The following is a 22,617-nucleotide window of genomic DNA, read 5'->3' as shown; positions in this document are numbered from 1 at the left end:
CACCATGCTGGAGCTTTCCCTGCACCCTTGCAGACAGTCATTCACTTCCACCAGCTCCTAATGCGTGTGTGCTCGCGCCTCACCTGCGGGCCAGCCTGTGCGGTGCCACGCAGTGACTCCTGCTCAGAGAGAAAGGTGACTGCTGCTCACAGGTTCCAGCATGGAGCGCCTGCACTGTTTCTTTCCTCATCTTAGAAAAGAAAAATATGTACAGGCGCACATAGATGCACACATGGACAGATAAACAATATGCAATTCCCACATGGGCCTAAGAGATAAAGTAGCAGTAAAACATTTATTCCCCTGCCCCTTCTCCCCAATTAATTTTTTTGTTTGTTTGCTTGCTTTGGTTTTGGGGCCACACTTACTCCTGACTCTGTGCTCAGGGATCACTCCTGGTGGGTTTACGGGACCATATGGGGTGCCAGAGATTGAGCCCAGGTTTGTTGTGTGCAAAGAACATATCCTCCCTGCTGCACTATCTCTGTACTGCCTCTCCTTCCCCTATCATTCCAATTTTTTTTTGGTTTCTTTCAGTCACGCCTGGTAGTGCTCAGGGATTGCTTCTGGCAAGTGCCCTCCCTACCCACTGTACTGCTCCTTTAATTTAACGTTTTGACTAATATTTTTATTTAGATAATTCCCTCCCCCTGCCCTTAGTTGTGGCTGATGCTGTGATGAGTGCTGATGCTCACAGGTTTGTGCTCCCTTTGTGGTACTCTTGGTTCTCACCAGGTTTGTGCTCCCTTAGAAGCATTCTTGGTACAGGGCACATTTTTCTTTTTTTTTTGTTTGGTTTTTGGGTCACACCTGGCGATGCACAGGGGTTACTCCTGGCTCTGCACTCAGGAATCACCCCCAGCGGTGCTCAGGGGACCATATGGGATGCTGGGATTTGAACCCAGGTCGGCCGCGTGCAAGGCAAATGCCCTACCCACTATGCTATCACTCCAGCCCCCGAGGGCACATTTTTCTGGCCGTGGCACTCACACCTTTATAACTGTGGTGCTGGCTGTGGCCACACCCCTGTTAGTGCCCCCATACATAACCCAGTTGTGGTGTAGCCAGAAATTGCTTGTGGCACCAGGGAGGGCAGACGTCAGCAGCCAGGGTTGTACTTGACATCCGGGACACCGAGGATTTGAACCGGTGACCACAAGCTTGCAAGGCAGGCTCTCTGTGCCCTCAGCCCTCGGAGTGTCCCCTTCACATCTCACAGTCACCTTTCCAAATAGAAAATTACGCCTGGGCTGGGGAGATGGCTCAGACTAGGCTAGGTGCTCGCCTTGCATGTGGTTGACACCAGTTGAACCCCTGGCACTGCATACGGTCCCCTAGCCCCTCCGGGAGTGATTCCTGGATGGGGAGCCAGGAGCAAGGCCCGAGCACCAATGGGTGTCCCTCCACCCCAAAGGCAAATAGAATAGACTAAAAATAGAAAGTTCTGTCTGGAGTCTTGTCCTCTGACGGCAGTGACAGCAAACAAGACTCGGAGCCCCAGTGACTTTGAGCCCCTGCCTGTGAGCAGGGCTGCGGGTTTGATGCCTGCATGTGCTGAGCGTGCCCTGGTGGCTCTGCTGCGCGTGTCTCCGGCACCCCAGGCGTGTGCGAGTACCTCAGCGGTGCTTGAAAGGAAGGTTTAGTTTAAGAATATTAACTATTGGGGCCGGGGTGATACAGTGCATAGGGCCCTTGCGTGCAGCTGACCTAGGGTTTTGGTTCCCAAGCACCACCTATGGTCACCAGAAACTCCAGCAATGATCCCTGAGCACAGAGCCAGGAGTAAGTCTTGAGCACTGTTGGTGTGCCCCCAAACCAAACTGACAGAATAAGGTGAACCATAGCAGGGAGCTGGAGCAACAGCCAGCTAGCTAGTGAGAAGTTCCGAGAGGCAGTGGAGGAATAGTGCAGTGGGAATGCCTGCCTGCAAGTGTGCGGTCACTAGTGTCCATATCCCCAGTGTCCCACATGCGCTGAGCTTGGCCCGGGAAGCTCTGCTGCTTGAGCCTGGTGGCTCTGCTGTCTGTGACCCCGGGACACCCCCCAAGTGGTCTCGGGCTGTGCCAGGGACAGATCTGTGTGATCATCAAAGATGGCGTAACTCCCAGTGGACACCCAGCTGCCAGGCTTCATGCCTGCATGTGGCAGCACCTCCCCCCCACCCCGGAGCCCCCCAGCTGTGACTCCTGTGCCTCCACGGTGGAGGGAGCACAGACCTCGGGCGGGGCGGGGTCACCGCAGCACAGCAGCCTGATGTCTAGTCAGGGCAAGCACAGTGGTGGAGAATGTGGGCGTCCCACGGCCAGGCTCGCGTGGAAGCCTGGGTCACTGCCACGTCACCAACGACAAAGGGGAGGGATAAATGAGGAGCCACGTAGGAAGGGACTTAGCGGGAGCAGTCACCACAGGGAGGCCAGTCAGGACCAGAGCGTGAGCTGCCCCTGGCCACCGAGAGAGAGGATGGCAGAAACCAGAAGGACAGCCAGTGGCAGGTGTCCGCCCGAGGCGGAGACCTCACAGCTGACTCTGCTGCCGGGAGCCGTGTCAGGTGGCACCGCCACTGTCTTCTCCTCCTGCCGTCATGGTTCGGGACCCCCAGCAGTGTTTGGGATCTTTGGGCCACTCCTGCTAGTCCTTGGTCCTGCAGGATGGGCCTGACGATTCAGGTGGTGGACCCCAGCCGTTCCTGTGGCTCTGTCTAGTGACGCGGGGCCCACCAGGGCCTCATGCACCCTAGTTTTTTGCTCTGTAGCCCCAGCCTGTTAAAAAAAATATATTAAAAAATAAACCACCAGGGGCTGGAGTGATAGCACAGCGGGTAGGGCGTTTGCCTTGCACTCGGCCGACCCGGGTTCAAATCCCAGCATCCCATATGGTCCCCTGAGCACCGCCAGGGGTGATTCCTGAGTGCACGAGCCAGGAGTGACCCCTGTGCATTGCTGGGTGTGACCCAAAAAGCAAAAAAATAAAATAAACCACCAGATAAAGCCCACCACCCTTCTTTGCTCCCCTGCTACCCTTTCTCCCATTCCCAAATCTTTTCCTTGATAACACATTTTCTTGTCTTAGGGTCACATACGCCGGGCTCAGGGCCCACTCTTGGCGTTGTGCTCATGGCGGCACTTGGGACTGGAGCATAGGGGTGCCCGGGATGGGATCAAGATCTGCCACTTGCCAAGCAAGCGCCTTACCCACTGTACTATCTCTCCAGTCCTGCTGGTGGAGTTTTGTTTCACCGTTAGTTTTATTCTGGTGCACCTGAGGGAAATGGGGCAGTTCTTTTTTCCCTCATGACTTATTTTGCTTTTTTATAAGCTCCTTAAGCTCCTTCCATTTTGCCACAAGTGGCAAGGTGGTCTCTCTTGTTTGTTTGTGGATTTGGGGGGTGCTTGGTGGTAGGTCACTCCCAGCATTGCTTGGTGACCCTGCTGTGCCCAGAAAAGACCCCGGGCTTCAGTACGCAAGGCATGTTCTGCAGCCCTTGCGCCATTCCCCTGCCCTCTGCCTCCCTTAGGACTTCTGGTGTGCATGTTTTCATGTTGTTGGATAGACATCCAGGGCTTCTGGGGCCTGTTTAGCTTCTTCTTTGTTTGGGTTTGGGCTACACCCTGTGGAGCTTGGGGGCGCTCACAAGACCGTGTGGTGGGGGGTATTGCTCCAGGGCCCCCGCCCACTGAGCTACCTCTCTGGCCCTTGTGTAAACTTCTTGGGGAAGCCCCCCTTGAGCTTTCCAGTCAGGAGCGTGGATAGATTGTGCTCACGTTTGCACAACTCTGTGAGCTGCAGGCTGTTGAGATATACTCCTCAAATGGGTGGATTGTACAGTGGACGTCTGATACAGATCAAGCCACCAGAAAGCATTCCAAGGTATAGAAATAGCCAGAGGGCTGAGAACTCTCCAGGGAGCCACCCAGCCCACCTCCCACCTGCACCGCTTGGGCGCGAGGCTGCAGGGAGGAACTGACAGCCACGGGCGCTGTGGGAGCTTCTTGCAGGTTGGTGTCTGGCCAGGGGCACGCGGCCACCCGCCAGGCGGGGAAGTTCTCTGCTTGCTGCTCATTGCTGGCTCGGGGCACTGGAAACTCCACGGGTGCTGCGGGAGCCACACGTTTGAGCGTCTTTGCTTCCTGCACTCTCTCTCCCTCTCCCTCTCTCCTAAGCTTTACACCCTGCCGCTGGCAAAAGCAAAGCATTTCGCGGGCCCACATCTGTTTTCACAGCAAGTATTATAAAGGATGAATTTGCAGCCGGGAGGCGTTCGATCTGAAGGCCACAGATTGCGGGTGGTCAGGATTTCCGTGTCTCCTGATCTAGTTCCCTGGATGCTGTGCAGCTTGTTCCGTCACCCGGGTGCCGGTGCTTTGGAGAAGGGAGGAACTCTTGGCCCTGGGGGCAGAGCCATCAGACAGCAGATGGGGTGTTTGCAACCAACCCAGGTTTGATCTCTGGCACCCTATTGGTCCTCTCAAGCCCGGCAGGAGTGGTCCGAGTGCAGAACCATGAATAAGCCCTGAGCATCCCCCGGAACCAAACCAAACCGCTGTGGGCCTCAGCTTAGTTTTCTCATTATCCTTGCCTGCCTGTCTGTTCCTTTTGTTCGTCTTTCTCCAAATACTAATTGCTCATGAACTTTATTGCTTTGTATTGTTGTTGCTTGGGTTCATTTGGGTGATCCTTTAAACATTTTCCCCCCTTCTTTTAAACTTTTTGTCTGTTTTGGGGGGGACACCTGATGATGCTCAGGGATTAGTCCTGGCTCTGCACTCAGGATTTACTCATGGCAGTGCTTGTGGGACCATATGGGATGCCAGGGATCAGACCCAAGTTGGCTGCCTGCAAGGCAAGCAACCTTATCCTCTGTATTATTGCTTCAGCCCCTCTTTTTAATTTTTAACTTCCTTTAAAATATTTTTTGCCACACTTCTTTTAGCTTTTTGAGTCACACCCGGTGATGCACAGGGGTTACTCCTGGTTCTGCACTCAGGAATTACTCCTGGCGGTGCTTGGAGAACCATATGGGATGCTGGGAATCGAACCCAGGTTGGCCGCGTGCAAGGCCCTACCCGCTGTGCTATTGCTACAGCTTCATTGCCACACTTCTTGATGTTGAAAGTTACTCCCAGCATGGTGTTGGAGGGGGGCAGGGTTGCTCCCAGCAGTGCTTAGGGGCCCTGCAGTGCTGGGGATGGAACTCACGCCTCCTGCATGCAAAGCATGTGCTCTAGCCGGCTGAACTATCTCCCTGGCTCTTTATATTTTTCATTTATTATTTTTTTTGAGGTGGGAGGTGCACACCTGGCAATGCTCAGGACTGACTCCTGGAAGTGTTTGAGGGGCTGTGTATGGTGCTGGGGATTGAACACGGTTCTGCTGCTGCAAAGCAAGATCTCTGCCCGTTGCAGTGTCTGTCATTTGATCACTTTTTACCCAGAATGGCTTTTGTGCTCTTACTGTATTTCTAGTAATGTCTACCATTGAAGGCTGGCTGGCTTGCCTGCCTGCCTTACCTTTCTTCCTCCCTGCCTTCCTTTCTTCCTTCCTTTTTCTTTTTTCCTTTATCTTTTAGTGTTTTGGATCACATTCAGCAGTCCTCGGATTACTCCAGGGTCTGTACTCAGGAATTACTCCTTGGGGTCCCTATGGGGTGCCTGGAATTGAATCTGGGGCAGCTGCATGCGAGGCAAGTGCCCCCCCCCCACACCCTTTGTTGCTCTAGCCCCGAGGGGTTTTGTGAGGTGTCATTTTTCTTTGTCTACTTTTCCAGGTCTGTGGTTTTACCATTTGCATTTGTGCGTGGGTGGGGGAGAGGTTAGAAGTGGTGCTGGTCATTGAACTCAGGACCTCTGACATACAAGGAAGCTGCTGTATCATTGAGTTTTATTCTGGACCATAACGGGTGCCAGGGATTGAACCTGGGTTGACAGTGTGCAAGGCAGGCTCCCTTCCCACCCTGCTGTCTCTGCAGTCCCTCTTCTGTTTCTGTTTTGTCCCCAAGCTCTTTAGTTTCTGCTCTTAGTTGCCTCTCATGTGAAAGTATCTACTTAGCGAGGGTGGGGCTTGGGAATTATTTTTAATGGTCTTTCTCTGGTGGGAACAATTTTATTTATCTTCCTTTACTATGCTTCCCTTTGGTCCTTCCCAGTCTTGGTTCTATTTTTGTTGCAGTATTTTGTTTAGGTCCTGTTCTGCTTCTGCCCCCCCCCCTTTTTCTTTTTGAGAGGGGGAGGGGGGCAATTGGGCAGTACTTGAGGTGCTCAGGACTTTCTCTTGGCTCTGCTCAGGGGTCGTTCCTGCTGGTGCCAGGGATTGAACAGGGATCGGCTGCATGCACTGTGAGAACTTTGAGACATCCAGTACTAATCTCTCCAGCCCCTGCTTTTTGTTCTGGTTTCAATATAACTTTTCATTTGAAGAGGCAATATGTCTGAAATCACATTCCAGGGATTTGAATTCCAATTCTGCCACCTAACTCTGTGATCTTAGGTAAGATAATTTACCTCTTTTGGTGCCTCAGTTTCTCCTCTTTGTAATGGGAACAGTAATCTCAAAGGATTGTTCAATACTGGTAACACTAACTAGGATTCTGGCCAGTCTGCAGTATTGCATAAAATGATGAAATATAATGCATATATATATAATATATATTATATATACATATATATAATATACATCTTTTTTTTTTTGGAGGTGGATAGGGGCATGCCTAGCAATGCTCAGGGGCTACTCCTGGCTCTGCACTCAGGAATTACTCCTGGCAGGCTCAGGGGACCAAATGGGATGCAGGGATTGCACCCAGGTTGGCTGTGTGCAAGGCAAGCGCCCTCCCCTCTGTCCTGTCTCTTCAGCCCTGAAGTACATTGCATGTTAGTTAGCTGCTTAGTGGTGCACCAAGTCTGAACAGGAGGGTTCAGACACTGAACGAAGGGCCAGGGTCTAGTGGTAAAGCCCACGCCTAGCGTGTGTGAAGCCCTGACTCCCTTCCCTCGTGGCCTCCTGAGCACTGCTGGGGAGGCTCCCCTGTGGGCTCTGAGCTCTGTGCTACTTCCTGACCTGAGCCCTCAGCTATCAGGCTCATGCCAGCAGTGGCTGCCGGTCCCACTCGGACCCTTGACACCCCCCCCCGCCCCCGCCCCCGCTTAAAGAAAAGCATGGAAAGAAGTGGTACGGGGCAGGAGGTGCTGAGAGACAGGCGAGGGCTGGCTGCGCCGGGCTGCATCTTCCCGGCCTCGGGCGAGAGTTCTGCCCAGGACTGAGGCGCTGCCTGGCTGCTGTGTGGAAAACAGACTGGAGAGGACCCAGCGTGCCGTGGGACGCTGCCTGGGCGGTGCTGTGGTCGTGCAGGAGATTCCGTGACCTGTAGTGGAACAGTGGCAGGGGGGGGTGGCAGGATCGATGGGCGCCCGGAGATTGAAGCGGTAAACCTGAGGACCTGATGAGCCGTTGTGTGTGGAGAGAGACGCACTAGGAGTGGTGGAGCTGGCGGTGGGCTTCTGACAGGGGCCTCTGACGTGCTGCCCCTTGCTGAGGCAGAGCAGACGCCTGCAGGTTTGTGGGGAGACCCGGACAGCTGCGAAGTCCTGAGCACTTCCAGGTATGGACCAAAACCCAAACCAAACCAACAAATAAAATCACCCCAAAACAAAATTCCCAAGGGTTTTAAGGGGCTGGGGTGCTAGTACAGTAGATGGGGCGCTTGCCTTGCACATAATAGACCTGGCCTTTGTCCCCGGCACCACTCGTGGTCCTTCAAGCCCATCAGAAGTGCAAAGCCAGGAATAAACCCTGAACACTGCCAGTGTGGCCCCCAAAGAAAACAAAAACCCAAAACCAAAACCCACAAAAACTGAAACCAAAACAAAAAATAATCCCTTTTTTCTCTAATGGCCTTATTCCTTCCATATTGTACATTGGAATAGCCCAGCGTACATAGTTCACTCTGGTGGAGCGCTTTCTCCTCTTCTTACTTATGGATTATTATTCAGTGAGTTATAATCTCTCATTAGCAGCCTTCTTGATGCTCAATTGCTCCAGCTGTGGCTAACCAGTTAGTCACTCCAGCTGGCTCTTTATTTTGATGTGTCCTCACTCTTGGAGCATCTTCCTTCTTCCAGGCTTAGCAGGATAATCCAGGCCCAAATCCTGTGCCTTCTCAGATCTGCCCTGGGACCCACATCCCCCGGAGCTTTTGTGATTGAGCAGCCAGATTGGAGTGGCCGGACAAGCCCAGGCTGGTGGAGTGAGGCTCCTCCGGCTCCTTCTGGTCAGCAGAGCCAGGGCGGACCTGTGTAGGCAAAGGCAGACACGCACTACCCACATCTGCACGTGTGTGTTGGGGGCTTGGACTGCATCTGTCTGTGCTCAGGGCTTATTCCTGTCTTTGTGCTCAGGGTTCCTGCCTGTGGTATTTACTTGGTGCTGGACTCAGACCTGGGCCAGCTAGCATGCAAGGCAAGTGCTTACCTGCTGTACTCTCTCTCCAGCCCTGTATTTGTTTTTATGTCTGGAGTTTTAGGTCATGAAGTCCATCAGTTCACATCAATACCTCTCATTCCAGTACAGACCAAAATATTTGTTTTCCCGTTTCCTTATCTGCACCTTCCCTCTCTGTCACTGAGTAATCAGACTCCTCGGAATATTTCCTGATTTGGTCAGTTCCCACCCGGATGCCCCTGCCTGACAAACTGAGACCCTTTCCCTTTACTCCAGTTGTATGTACATACTTGCTTGGTCCCAAGACCTAATGACTCTTGGTCAAAAACTTGAGAAGGAGGGGCCAAAGAGAGAGTGTAGTGGATAAGGCACTTGCCTTGCATGCGGTTGAACTGAGTTCCACCCCCAACACCCCGTATGTCTGCCAGGAGTGATGCCTGAGCTCAGGCAGAGTAAACCCTGAGCACTATTGGGTGTGACTCCAAAACAAAGTAAACACAAATTCAGAAAGGAAGAAAGGGGGGTGGGGAGCCCAGTTCTTTTTATGACTGCATAGCCTTCCATTATATGGATCTGCCAGTTTACTCAGAACCCCTCTGAGGTACATCTGGAGTACTTCCAGTCTTCTAGAATATCACACGCTTATCTACTAACTAGGTGTGGTGGCAGTAGACTCTTAATCAGAGAGGTGTGAGCCTGGCTTATCTACTTATGTGGCTGTGAAACTGTTTCTGAAACCTTTTGTCATGCAAACCAGTGGCAAATCATGAAAGTTATTGCGAAGGGGCCAGCATTCTGGTGAGCAACACGTCCTGGACAATGCTCCGGACCCGAATCGGGGCCAGCAACACTGGGGATCCAGACGGAGGAGGTACAGCCAGCACACCTTCTCCAGATGGAGCCCTGGCGACACTGAGCAGCAACTAACACGGCTCCGGGATGCGGGACTGGGACACATCCAAACCGCGGGGGGGGCACTGGAGTGGGGTGGCGCCAGCCCAGCCTCCAAGTGGCCCCGGCCGCCGGAAATCACCCCCTCGACCCACCCTCGGCACCATCTTGCCACATTCAACAGAGAAGCAGCCAGGCGTTCTGGTGAGCAACATGGCCAGAGAATGCTCCGGACCCGAAACCGGGTCAGCAACACCGGGGATCCAGACAGAGGAGGTGCAGCCAGCACACCTTCTCCAGATGGAGCCCTGGTGACACTGAGCAGCAACTAACACGGCTCCGGGATGCGGTACTGGGACACATCCGAACCGTGGGGGGGGCACTGGAGTGGGGTGGCGCCAGCCCAGCCTCCAAGTGGTCCTAGCCGCCAGAAGTTACGCCCTCGACCCACCCTCGGCGCCATCTTGCCACATTCAACAGAGAAGAGGCCAGGCATTCTGGTGAGCAACGCGGTCGGAGAATGCTCCGGACCCGAAACCGGGCCAGCAACACCAGGGATCCAGACGGAGGAGGTGCAGCCAGCACACCTTCTCCAGATGGAGCCCTGGTGACACTGAGCAGCAACTAACACGGCTCCTGGATGCGGGACTGGGACACATCTGAACCACGAGGCTGCTAACGAGGCCACGCGACCTTTTCTAAAAACTGAAAACATACAATCTTTTAATGGAAAACTAATTATCAAATGCTTCCTTAGTAGGGCTGTCTTTCTTGGGGGGAAACTCCAACAACAATAGTGAGTTTTGTTTTGCAATATGGAACGTAATCAAGGTAAAGAGAAAATGAAGTGAAATTCATCAGTTATACAGTTGGGGGTGGGGGCAGGGGCGGGGGGTATACTGGGGATTTTGGTGGTGGAATATGGGCACTGGTGAAGGGATGGTGTTTGAATATTGTATAACTGAGACATAAACCTGAGAACTTTGTAACTTTCCACATGGTGATAAAATAAAAATTTAAAAAAACCATGAAAGTTATCACTGTATTACTGTTAATCGATTTACTCAAGTGGGTGCCAGTAACATCTCCATTTGTCCCAGCCCTGAGATTTTAGCAGCCTCTCCTTACTCATTTTTCCCAATGATTGGAGGCTCTTTTCAGGACCGGGGAATGAGATTGTTATTGTTACTGTGTTTGGCATATCGAATCTGCCACGGGGAGCTTGCCAGGCTCTTCCATGCAGGCGGGATACTCTTGGTAGTTTGCTGGGCTCTCCGAGAGGAATATATATATATTTCCCTTTATAATGATGTGTCCAGAAATATGTTCACTCGTGTGAGGCTCGGCCCAAGCGTGTGGGAAGCGACCTAGAGTGTGGCAGTGGTGGGTAGTGGAGGTTAGCTGCTGGGGCTTGGGTCCCTTGGGGCAGGGAGGGCTCTCACTCTCCCCTGGTGCAGGGTCTGGTGGCATGGTTATAGGGGTCTCATTTTATGATAGCTCCCTTCCAGGACAAGCACCCATGAGTTCTGGAGGGTGGCCGATGAGGAGATTATCTGGTGCCGGCAGGAGGTGGCTTATGGGTGTGAGCCCTGGGTCACTGGAGATTGGGGGAAGCAGGCAGAGGATCTCTGCTCCTGGGTCCTATTGAGCCCAGAGTCCAAGATCACAAAGTTCTACATTACCTGAGTACCGTGGGCAGCTCATGAAGGTTACATTACTTAATTATTATTTTGTTTTGTTTTGTTTTTGGCCACACTTGGCAGTGCTCAGGGATTACTCCCGGCTCTGCACTCTGGAATCATGCCTGGCAATGTTCATAAAACTGTATGGGATGCTGGGGACTGAACGTGGATCAGCCACTTGCAAGACAAGCGCCCTATCCACGGTACTATGACTTCAGCCCTCATTAAAGTTTTTTTTTTGTTTTTTTTTTTTTTTGCTTTTTGGGTCACACCCAGCAATGCACAGGGGTCACTCCTGGCTCTGCACTCAGGAATTACCCCTGGCGGTGCTCAGGGGACCATATGGGATGCTGGGATTTGAACCTGGGTTGGCCACGTGCAAGGCAAATGCCCTACCTGCTGTGCTATCGCTCCAGCCCCTCATTAAAGTTATTTTTAAAAAAGTTCAAATAAGGAATACACACTTCGTTGGGGTGTGGCTCAGTGGTAAAGTTCAACCTTCCATTGCACGAGACCTGGTTTTGGTCTCTGGGACTGTATGAACAGAAACAGACCATTACCATCCTGCCTCCCGTGGACAGGCTGCTCAAACCTCACGGTCTTGCTGTCTTCAGTAGGACATGTAGTCCTTCGTGCTGCTGGGAATGCGCGTCTTAGGTTTCCTTCTCACTTATGGACTCCCCTGTGGGTGCACTGTATTCGAGAGTCACCGTTCTTGGTGGTCTGCATTCCTGTGCCCGGCAACCGGTTCCCACTGACGGCAGCACCCCAGGCATCCTGGTCCTGTTTGCTTCCAGTTGTGAACCAGCTGAGTAGAGGGGCCAGAGGGGAGCCCCCAGCCGTGGCCCTCATGGCTGCTGTGTTTCTCTGTGTCCCCCACTCCTCTCCTGTTGGCGCCCCTCTGTCTCTGGCCAGGGCCTGCTGGGTTCAAGAAGCAGCCACTTTCTGCCGTGCCCTTCTGGGCCGTGGGAGGAGCACTGTGCTCTGGTGAGGCCCCGAGTGGCTCCTTGACCCTCCTCAAGCAGCTAGTAAGAACCTCTTTGAAAAAAGGAAGTTAATTTTCTTTTATCATTTATTGAATCACCGTGAGATACACAGTTACAGAGTTGTTCTCGATTGGGTTTCAGTCATACAGCTTTCCAACACCTGTCCCTTTACTGGTGTACGTTTCCCGGCGCCAGTGAAGAACCCCCACTTTGAACTTCCTTCGGGTAACTGCGTTGTGTGTGCCATCTGCTGTGTGCAAGACTCTAGCCGATACAGATTTCACCGTAGATACGCGCTGATTTATTTCTCTGGTTCCCTGTTGAAGGACACTAATATTGTTTCCAGTGTTTGACTCTTAGAATCAGTGGTGCTAATAACATTGATGTAAGGGCCGGAGCAGTAGCACAAAGGGTAGGGCATTTGCCTTGCACACGTCTGACCTGGGTTTGATCGCCAGTACCCCAAATGGTCCCCTGGGCACTACTGGGAGTAATTCCTGAGTACAGAGCCAGGAGTTGAGCTGAGCATTGCGGGGTGTGACCCAAAAAGCAAACAAAACATTGATGTAAAGATCTTTGTTTTTTTTTTTCTTATTGGGTCACACCCGGCAATGCTCAGGGGTTACTCCTGGCTTTGCACTCAGGAATTAACTCCTGGCAGTGCCCGGGGGACCATATGGGATGCTGGGAATCGAACCCAGGTGGGTGCGTGCAAGGCAAACATCCTACCTGCTGTGCTATTGCTCCAGCCCCAGCCTCTAGTTTTTTAATTAAAAAAAAAAAAAAAACCAGTGGGAATGGGAGGGATGCTGGGACCATTGGTGGTGGAGAACGGGCACTGGTGGAGGGATGGGTACTCAAGCATTGTATGACTGAAATATAAGCACGAAAGTTTGTAAGTCTGTAACTGTACCTCACAGTGATTCATTAAAAAATAAAAAATAAATCACAGTGTAGAAACTGTAAGCTGGTAGGCTCTTTCAAAGAATTTGGACATATCAGTTAAAATTTACAACATTCATATGCTAAGCCATATTTTTTATATCTGAACTTTCCTCCCCGATTTTTGGCCTCATGTTGCTCAGAGGATACTCCTGGCAGAGCTCAGGGGACCCAGCAGAACCCAGAACTAAACCCAAGCAAAGCAGATGGCCCAGCCTGCTCAGCTCTCTCCACCCCTGCTATAATTTCTTCTTAAAGTAATACTCCAACAAATATTTTAAAAAGATATTCACATCATGGGGGTTGGAGCAATAGCACCACAGGTAGGGTGTTTGCCTTGCAAGTGGCTGACCTGGGTTTGATTCCCAGCATCCCAAATGGTCCCCCGAGCACCGCCAGGAGTTAATTCCTGAGTGCATGAGCCAGGAGTAACCCCTGAGCATCGCTGGGTATGACCCAAAAAGAAAAAAAAGAAAACAACAACTAGAGGCAATAAATGTGACTTAGAAATATTAAGTTCTAGAAGCGTACAAAGGAAAAAGTGCTTCTTGTGATCCACCCCTTTTCCTCAAAGTAACCACATCAACCGTTAACTGTATATCTGTCATCCTTCTTTCTTCTTAGTTTTTATTGGAGGGGGCGTGGGCTGCACCTGGCGGTGCTCAGGGGCTCCTCGTGATTCTGTGCGTGGGGGTTGTGGTGCCTCTGCCCCGGGCATCTTGTGTCAGGGACCAGACCCAGGCCTCCTGCGGGCCCCAAGAGAGAACGCTCAAGCCGCATTGGTGAATGATGGAAGGCTGTGTAGGGCATAGACACAGCTGGGCCTGACCGAAGCAAGAGATGGCTGCACAGTCAATAGGGCACAGTCGGAAGCTGCACAGTTTGAGGAGCCGTCACTTCATTCTAAAGGAAGTGAGACTCGAGTGAAGGTGTTCCAGGCAGAGTGGCCTCCCCGAGGAGTTTATCCCAAGTCCCTGGGAGGTGTGGTGACATCACCTTACACGCAGATCTCACCCAGCCCTTAGCGTGAGGGGCTGTCGTGGCTGCCCAGGCAGGCCTGCTGTGATTACACGGGCCTGAACATCAGGAGCAAAGAGGTTCTGTTTGGGAGCAAAACCAAGATGTGCAGGAAGGAGAAGTGGAGGGCTGCTGAGTGGGAGGGACGCAGGGCTCGGAGTGGCCGCACCCAGGTATCGGGAGGAAGGATAGGAGCAAAGGCTGCCGGCCGGCGAGGAAACGTAGCCGCACGACGCGGGCATGGCCACAGCCGGCACGAGCCAGGAGTGGATTCGTCAGCAGTCTTGCGAAGGGACTTGAGCCCTGCTGACCGTGGCCGAGAGGTGGGTCTGCAGGGCTCTGCAGATGGGAATCAATCACCCGTTTCCATTCGCCGTGATTGTGGGACTCTGTGACTGCAGCAGGAGAAAATGGGGCCCAGTCCCATCGGCTTCTGTGTTAGTAACAACCCCCTCGTGTTCTGGGAAAAAAAGGGGCTGGGGAGTGGGTAGCCACGTGGCAGGGCAGGCCGGGGGGCTCCAGGGAGGACAGGGCTAAGGGAGTGGGGGGAAGGGCAGCTGACGACGTTTCCTGGGGAGCCTGGGCCGCTGACTGGAGTAGGGCAGGGGGCGGCGCAGGGTGAGCTGACTTCCCAGGGGACGCGGCGGGCCAGGGCGGACAGGTGGAGGAGCCGTGCCGGGCGCTCCTGGGCACTCGCGGTGGTTCCTCACTAGTAAAGGCTCGGGACTCAGTGAATCTGAGGTCCAGTCTGCTCCTCCGAGGCGCGCTTTGTCTCGTCAGGCCTGACTGTGTGTTTTCGCTCTCTCAGGTCATGTAGGGAGCCGGAGACCATGTGAAGATGGGGCTCCTGGTGTTCGTGCGCAACCTGCTGCTAGCCCTCTGCCTGTTCCTCGTCCTGGGATTTCTTTACTACTCGGCGTGGAAGCTGCATCTGCTCCAGTGGGAGGACTCCAGTAAGTGCCTGGGGGAGGGGGGGGCCTGCAGGCCTTTCCTCAGGGTGCGGGTGGCCGCGGGGCCCTCAGATTCTTCAGAGAGGGGCCCCTAGCGGGGAACGCTTCCAGGGCGCAGGCTGAGCACGTCGGCGTTGCGTGGAAACTGCATGCCATGGAAAAGCCCAGCGTGAGTGGCCGTGAGCACGCGCAGCTCCCCAGGGAACAGCCGCACAGCCAGCCCGCGCCGCTCGTGCGCGTCCTGCGAGTGTGCTGTGTGGTTCCCGGCGTCCCTCCCCTCCCTGATCGCCCAGGGCCCCGGGCTTGGAATGGAGGTTGGCTTTCTTTGTAGCGTATTCGTCTTCCTATTTTTCATGATTTCTTAGCTTTTTCATTTTGTTTCGTTTTCCCGAAGGGAGCTTCTGCTGCCCGGTCTTTTTAGCCCAGCCTTGGACTCCGGCTTTTGCTCCTAACTGCTCCCCAGCCCCTGCTCCCACCGGGTCCCCGGGGCCGTGTTGCATTTCCCCAGAGCTGCCTGTCCCCCTTGCACTGGCTTGGATTCACCCCCATAGTTTGTGTTGGGTTTGAGTTGAAGGTTTTGTCGAGTGGCTCTATCCTTTGCGTGATCTTTTGGCTGTAGCTTGAAGGGGTCACACATTGAGCAGGAGTATTTCAGGTCGTGTGTTGTGTGTGTGTGTGTGTGTGTGTGTGTGTGTGAGCGTGCTCGCGTATATACACGTGATATATTGTGTATATACACTCCTTTGGTTCTTTGTCTGAGGGCTGTCTGAAACTGATACAAGAAGTGCTGGGGTGTCTGATTCTTAGTGGGTATGTTTTCTCTAAAGCGATATTTTCACAAATAGCTGTTGGAAATCACTGGGAGTATATGATGTCTCTCTCTCTCTCTCTCTCTCTCTCTTTCTCTCTCCCCCCTTTTTTTGTTTAAGTTTTTGGATCATACTCAGCAGTACTCAGGGGGTCACTCCTGGCTCTGCATCCAGGAATTACTCCTGATGGTGCTTGAGGGACCATATGGGATGCCAGGGATGGAACCCAGGTCAGCCGGGTGCAAGGCAAGTGCCCTCCCCGCTGTGCTGTCTTGTCTAGCCCCAGGGAGTCAGTGTCTCCAGACATGAGGTAAAAATGAGTCAGAAAGAGTTGAAAGAGGCAGCCGGCACTTGACCTATTGCTGCATTAATACCCTGCACTTGATCGTAGCCAAAAAGCCAAGGAACGCTGCTGCGTGGAGACTGTCCCTCGGAAGAACACACCCTCGCGTGTGTTCCCCACGCTGCCGAGGCGGCTTCAGACCGGTATTCTGTCTGTTTCTGTACCACACCTGCCGGCGCTCAGGTCACACCTGGTGGTGTTCAGGGGACTCAAGCAGTGCTGGGATTTGGACCGGCCCGAGCCGCATGCAGGCACATGCCTTAACCTTTGTACTGTCTCTTTGTTCTCCTCCCGCCCCCATCATTTATGTTTGAGACCGGGTGTCCCAAGTGCTCCCTCTCAGGCCCTGCCAATCTAGTTTTGTTGTAGTTGTTGTTGGGGGCTACACCCACTATGCTCAGGGCTTCTTCTGCCTCTGTACCCAGGGGTCACTCCTGGCAGGATCTGGGAGACCATATTGGTTCTCGGGGTTCCAGTCCAGGTTGGCCGTGAGCAAGGCCAGGGCCCTACCTGCTGTGCTGTCTCGCCGGCCTCTGCCGGCCTCTGCCAGCCTCGTTAAAATGGAAGGAGATGCCTGTAGATGAGGACCAGGTGCAGTGAAGAGAGTAGGGGGCCGAGGTGTCTGTTAGGGCCACATTTACATATGCTAATGAGGCAGCTGGAAGCAGCTGTAGGGGCTGGGGTCTTTGTTCTATTATGAGCTGGTGACCTGCAGAAGATCTAACCAGGATGAGATAATATTTTCCAAAGAGGTCGGGAAGGAAATTAACTTTGTGGAAGATACTTGTTGAGTTCAGGTCTCGATCTAGACAGTACACAAGTTTAATTTTTTTTCTACCACCACGTGAAGATGCTTTTATTATTCCTATTTTCCAGATGAGCAAACTGAAATATCTCGCTTAATTAGTTACTATAGTAACGCAGCTAATTATTAGAACTGGAATTGAATTCTTATGTTTTCTCTCTTTAAAGCCTATATGTTAATTAGCTTATTGAAAATGTATAATAAATAGTAAAGATAGAATCTAATTTTGTATTCCGGTCATTAAAAAGAGAGAGAAGAAGGGCTCAGAGAAGAAAGAGAAGAGTGTGGCAAGGAGGTAGGAGGGCGGAGGCAGAGCCAGGAGCCTGTGTTCCCCGGGCCAGAGCAGGGGTCCTTGGAGGGAATCTCAAGAGCTCGGTGTTCCCACTGGGCCCAGTTCTCGGGGCTCCCCGTTTTGTGAGATGTCTCTGGGAGCTCGACCCAATTTCTCCAATAAATATTGAAGATCCTGCTGGGCCTCTGGCAGGGAAGAGGAAAAGAACTATTCTGAAATACTCAGGGACCCACATGTGGTCTCCTGAGCCCACCAGGAGTGACCCTGAGCACAGAGCCAGGAGTGCTGCTGGCTGTGGCCACCAACCCCAAACACACAGGAGTGCACCAGAAAACCAGACGGAGAGGGCCGGGGAGATGGCTGAACGGGCCAGAGCACGTGCTGCCCCCAGGAGACCAGGGTCAGTTCCTAGTACTGCCTGGTCCTCTGAGCACTGTCGGATGGCCACTGCAGCAGCGCCTGAGCACTGCCCTGGGAGTAGCCCAGCACTGCCAGGTGTGAAGTAAAAACCAAAAGGGAGAGAACAAAGTAAGTGGAGAAGAATACACTGTGCTGGGCCAGAGAGAGCTCAGCAGGCCAGGCGCAGACCCGGACTCCACCCTCCACACGGCATGGTCCCCGAGCACTTTCGGAGCAGCCCTGAGCACCCAGCCGGCAGTAATCCTGGAGTGCCAGTGGGTCTGATCCAACAGCCCCTCCCCCAAGGAAATACTCTGCCAACACCAACCAGAAGCAAGCAGGGGTGTCTGTTAACTTCATGTAGAGTAAGGAAAGTGAGCTGTGATAAGGGATACTGCATGCGGAGAAAGGGGTCAGTTCTCTGAGAAAACTTAAATTTTTAACATGTCTGCATTAGGCAAGAACTCATAGAATTGCAAATAAAATTAGATGAATCTTCTGTTGGGAGCGTCAGCCCTCCTCAGTGAGAGACAGACAGGTCCAGAGGCAGGAACCAGCCCGGGTCTTGTTAGACTCAGCAGCAGCCGCAGCCTTCGGGGCCCGGATACAGCCTCTCTGTGAAGCCGTGTGCAGGAACGAGTGGAGTGGTCAGCGTTGGCGTCGGGAGTGCTTCGGTCGCTGCTCTCCAGAATGGAGAAGCACACGTATTCCCTTGACTCTGGCACTTCATTGTTCTATTTTACTAGTTTTGAGAAAGTGTCCCCCCCTGCCCAAAGCAGTGCACAGGATCTCGGGCCACTCCTAGCAATAATGTTTGGTCAGTTGGGCAGATGGTTTAGTGCTAGTACCCAGCAATGCGGGGCGGGGAGGGCTCTCACCCGCCCCCCTCTGGGGCGCCCCGAGTGAAAACAGCCTGGTGCGGAGTCCCGTGGCATGGTTACGGGGGCCTCATTTTATGCTCCCTTCCAGGAGAAGCAGCCGAGATGGTGGCTGATGAGAATATCTGGCATGGGCAGGAGGTGGCTTATGGGCGTGACCCCTGGGGTGTGAGGCCCTGGATTCAATTCCTCCCCTCCCCAAGGGACTCAGCCCCGGCAGCCGACCTCCACAACCCAACCGCCGCCATGCTCCAGGCAGCTTTCGACGCTCTCAGGCCGAGCCTCACGCATGAGTGAAGTCCCACAAAACACAGGTAATGCGGAACTTTGTGACCTTGGATTCTGGGCTCAGCGTGACCCGGGAGTAGAGATCCTCTGCCTGCTTCCCCCAGTCCCCATCGGCCCAGGGATCACACCCATAAGCCACCTCCCGCTGGCACCAGATAATCTCCTCATTGGCCAGCATCTAGAACTCACGGCTGCTTCTCCCAAAATGGAGCATAAGATGAGGCTCCCATGACCATGCCACTGGACTCCGCGCCAGGCTGTTTTCACTCGGGGTGCTCCAGAGTGGGGCAGGTGAGAGCCCTCCCCTCCCCAAGGGACCTAGCCCCAGCAGCCGACCTCCACTACCCAACTGCCGCCATGCTCCAGGCTGCTTTCCACATGCTCGGGCCAAGCCTCATGCACGAGTGAACATATTCGACACATCCTGAGACACTGTCTACTCATTTTCCATAATTACCACACCATGTTGATTGGAGGCCAGGTGGCGCCGATGCCGCCTGAACCCCTCGCGCTCTCCCAAAGCCGGCTCACCGTCTCCCTTAGACAACATGAGGCTCAGCACGCCAGGCATGGAACTCTGTGCGTGATTCCTGATGGACATTGCTGCCTGTTTTGCAAGATTTGGACAGAATGGCGTCGGCGGGGCATGGAGAAATCACGGCGGTGGCCACAGTGTTGCTGCCTGCCCTGGCTGGGCCGAGTCGCAGCGCCATCAGACATAAAGCCATGGCAGCGGTGCGCACAGTGGCTCATCCACTGTGGGGTGCTGTCAGCCAACCACCGGGTGACCTGGGACTCGGCACAGGTGATCAACCTGAGGCCGCAGATGTCCCAGGTGCTGCCCTGAGACGCAGGCAGGTGCATGTTTGTCAGTGTGGCAGGCAGGTGCGTGTTTGTCAGTGTGGCAGGCAGGTGCGTGTTTGTCAGTGTGCAGATCGTTACAACATGCCACTCGACTGAAAGCTTACATTTGGTAGACTGGGGACACCTGTAAAGGCCGTTAGAGGCAGCCCCAAAAGCCTCTATCCCTCTCGGAGAGCCTGGCAAGCTATCGAGAGTATTCCACCCGCACGGCAGAGCCTGGCAAGCTACCTGTAGTGTATTTGATATGCCAAAAACAGTAACAATGACGGTCCTCATTCCCCTGATCCTGAAAGAGCCCCCAGTACGCCATCGGGCTACACTAGCATATATTAGGGACAAATGGAGATGTTACTGGCGCCTGCTCGAGCAAATCAATGAGCAACGGGATGACAGTGATACAGTGATACCCAGCAATGCAGTGGGACTGGGGACCACCAGGGTCCCTCTGGTAGGGCTCAGGAGTTTCTGGGACCACATCCAGTGATGCTTGAGGCAGGCAAGGGGTGAATGAAGTGCTGGGGACTTTATGTGTGCGAGGCCTTTGCTTCTGTGCCCTGAGCCCCGCACTGAGACTATGTTAAAGCTAAGTGCTCTGTGCGAGAGTTGGGTAGTTGCAGGAACATAGTGAGAGTGTTGCAGGTAGGGCTCTTGCCTTGCATGTGGTTGACCCTGGCTTGATGCCCGGCACCCCATATGGTCTCCTGAATACCACCAGCAGTGATCCCCAAGTGCAGAAACAGGAGTAAACCCTGAGCATTGCTGGGTGTGGGCCAGAACCCCAAAAACAGAACAAAAATCTAATTTGTTTTGGGCTGGAGCAATAGCACAGTGAGTAGGGTGCTTGCATTGCAGGAGGGTGACCTGGTTTGATCCCTGGCACTGCATATGGTACCCTGAGCCTGCAGGAGTGATCCCTGAGCTCAGAGCCAGAAGTAAAGTTTGAGCATCTCCTGGGAGGCCCAAAAACTTAAGAAAAAAAAGTTGCATAGTTGCCACTTATCAATAGAATTGAATCCTGTGATCCATTTCATCAAAACTGTACATTTTCGTTTATTATTTTAACGTTTATTTATTTCCAGTTAAACTGTGTCTCTCATAGGATTCTCCCCCCCCCCCATATTGTGTGACATTAAAAAATTTGTAGTAGTGGAGTTGGAGTGATAGCAGAGCGGGTAGGACGTTTGCCTTGCAAGCAGCCAACCTGGGTTCGATTTCCAGCATCCCATATGGTTCCCTGAGCATGACCAGGAGTAATTCCTGAGTGTATGAGCCAGGAGTAACCCCTGTGCATTGCCAGGTGTGACCCACAAACCCCCCAAAAAAATTGTAGTAGTAAGTTTATCAATTGTAGCAACTTTTTTTTTTTTTTTTTTTTTGCTTTTTGGGTCACACCTGGCGATGCACAGGGGTTACTCCTGGCTCTGCACTCAGGAATTACCCCTGGCCGTGCTCAGGGGACCATATGGGATGCTGGGATTTGAACCCGGGTCAGCCGCGTGCAAGGCAAACGCCCTACCCGCTGTGCTATCTCTCCAGCCCCTGTAGCAACTTTTTGTGTTCCTGTCCACATTTACTAAAGATCATAGCCACAGAGTTTACAAAATATGCACAATCTGATTGTTGTAGAGAATGCCATTCTAGTAAGCAAGGCAGGGTTTGATCTGAAATTGGTAGGGAGAAGCACTGAATTAACTTAAGATATTAATATCTAGTGAGGCCGGAGAGATAGTCCAGTAGTTAAGGCACTTACCTTGTATGCAAATGACCCTGATTGATCCCTGGCATAACAAATGGTCATGGTCTCCCATTGGTCAGTCCCTTAGCGCAGCCAGGAGAAAGTCCCACATACTGCTGGGTGTGACCCCCCAAATGCTATTAATACATTATAATAAAATAAATTTTTTATGTTTTTGGTTTTGGGCCACACTCGGTGATACTCAAGAGTCACTCCCAACTCTGTATTCAGGAATTACTCCTGGCGGGCTTGGGGGACCATATGGGGTGCTGGGGATCGATCCTAGGTTAGCTGCATGCAAGATGAATGCCCTAACCATTGTTCCATCACTCTGGCCCCTATGTTATAATTTTTAAGCGAGTGTCATTTTAAAAAGGAAAGTGGTTGGGGATGTGAGTCAGTGCGAGAGCACATACATTACTTGTGTGAAGCCCAGTTTAGTCCCTAGCACTGAGAAAAGAAATAAGGGGGAAGCTAGTATTTCTGGCTTTCACTGAGGGTTGCTCTGCTTCTGGTTTGTCAAGCTGGTGTGCCCTCCACAAACAGCTCTATAGCCACACAGAAGTCATGCGACTGTGGGAGGGGAATGCTAAGGTTGCCTAGTCCCTTGGAAACAATTCCCCAGCCCTGTTCAGAGAGCTGGAGAGTGACACCTAGAGGAGGCTGAAGTGGTCAGAATCTCTGCTCAGGGGCATCGCTCAGGGTTCTCAGGTAGGGGTGTATGTGTGGTGTCTGCATCTGCAGCTGGGGACTCTGTGTGTGTGTGTGTGTGTGTGTGTGTGGTGTCTGTGTATCTTCAGCTGAGGCCTCTGTGTGTGTTTGTGGTTTCTGTATATCTTCAGCTGAGTCCTCTGTGTGTGTGTGTGTGTGTGTATGTGTGGTGTCTGTGTATCTTCAGCTGAGGCCTCTGTGTGTGTATGTGTATGTTTGTGGTTTCTGTATATCTTCAGCTGAGTCCTCTGTGTGTGTGTGTGTGTGTGTGTGTGTGTGTGTGGTTTCTATGGATCAGCAGCTGAGGAATGTGTATGTGTGTGTGGTTTCTATAGATCTGCAGTTGAGGATTGTGTGTGTATGTGTGTGGTTTCTGTGTATCTTCAGCTGAGGCCTCTGTGTGTGTGTGTGTGTGTGTGTGTGTATGGTTTCTATGTATCTTCAGCTGAGGCCTCTGTGTGTGTGTGTGTGTGTGTGTGGTTTCTGTGTATCTTCAGCTGAGGCCTCTGTGTGTGTGTGTGTGTGTGTGTGTGTGTGTGTGTGTGGTTTCTATGGATCAGCAGCTGAGGAATGTGTATGTGTGTGTGGTTTCTAT

At 52.7% G+C, this 22,617-nt stretch overlaps 1 protein-coding gene across 4 annotated transcripts in view; it reads left to right on the top strand.

Annotated features, from left to right (window-relative positions):
• Positions 1–22,617, top strand: part of ST3GAL3 (ST3 beta-galactoside alpha-2,3-sialyltransferase 3) — a 193,767-nt gene that overhangs the window by 12,880 nt on the left and 158,270 nt on the right. For all 4 annotated transcript variants that reach the window (XM_055139621.1, XM_055139619.1, XM_055139620.1 and 1 more), the window contains exon 2: positions 14,757–14,901. In XM_055139621.1, the coding sequence (XP_054995596.1) occupies positions 14,787–14,901 (115 nt within the window). In that variant the 5' untranslated portion in view covers positions 14,757–14,786. The remainder of the gene's footprint in view (positions 1–14,756; positions 14,902–22,617) is intronic.

Source organism: Sorex araneus, chromosome 5 (assembly GCF_027595985.1).
Source record: "Sorex araneus isolate mSorAra2 chromosome 5, mSorAra2.pri, whole genome shotgun sequence".
Taxonomy (NCBI): domain Eukaryota; kingdom Metazoa; phylum Chordata; class Mammalia; order Eulipotyphla; family Soricidae; genus Sorex; species Sorex araneus.
The sequence above is the reverse complement of the archived record's forward strand: the minus strand, read 5'-3'. Positions and strand labels throughout refer to the sequence as shown.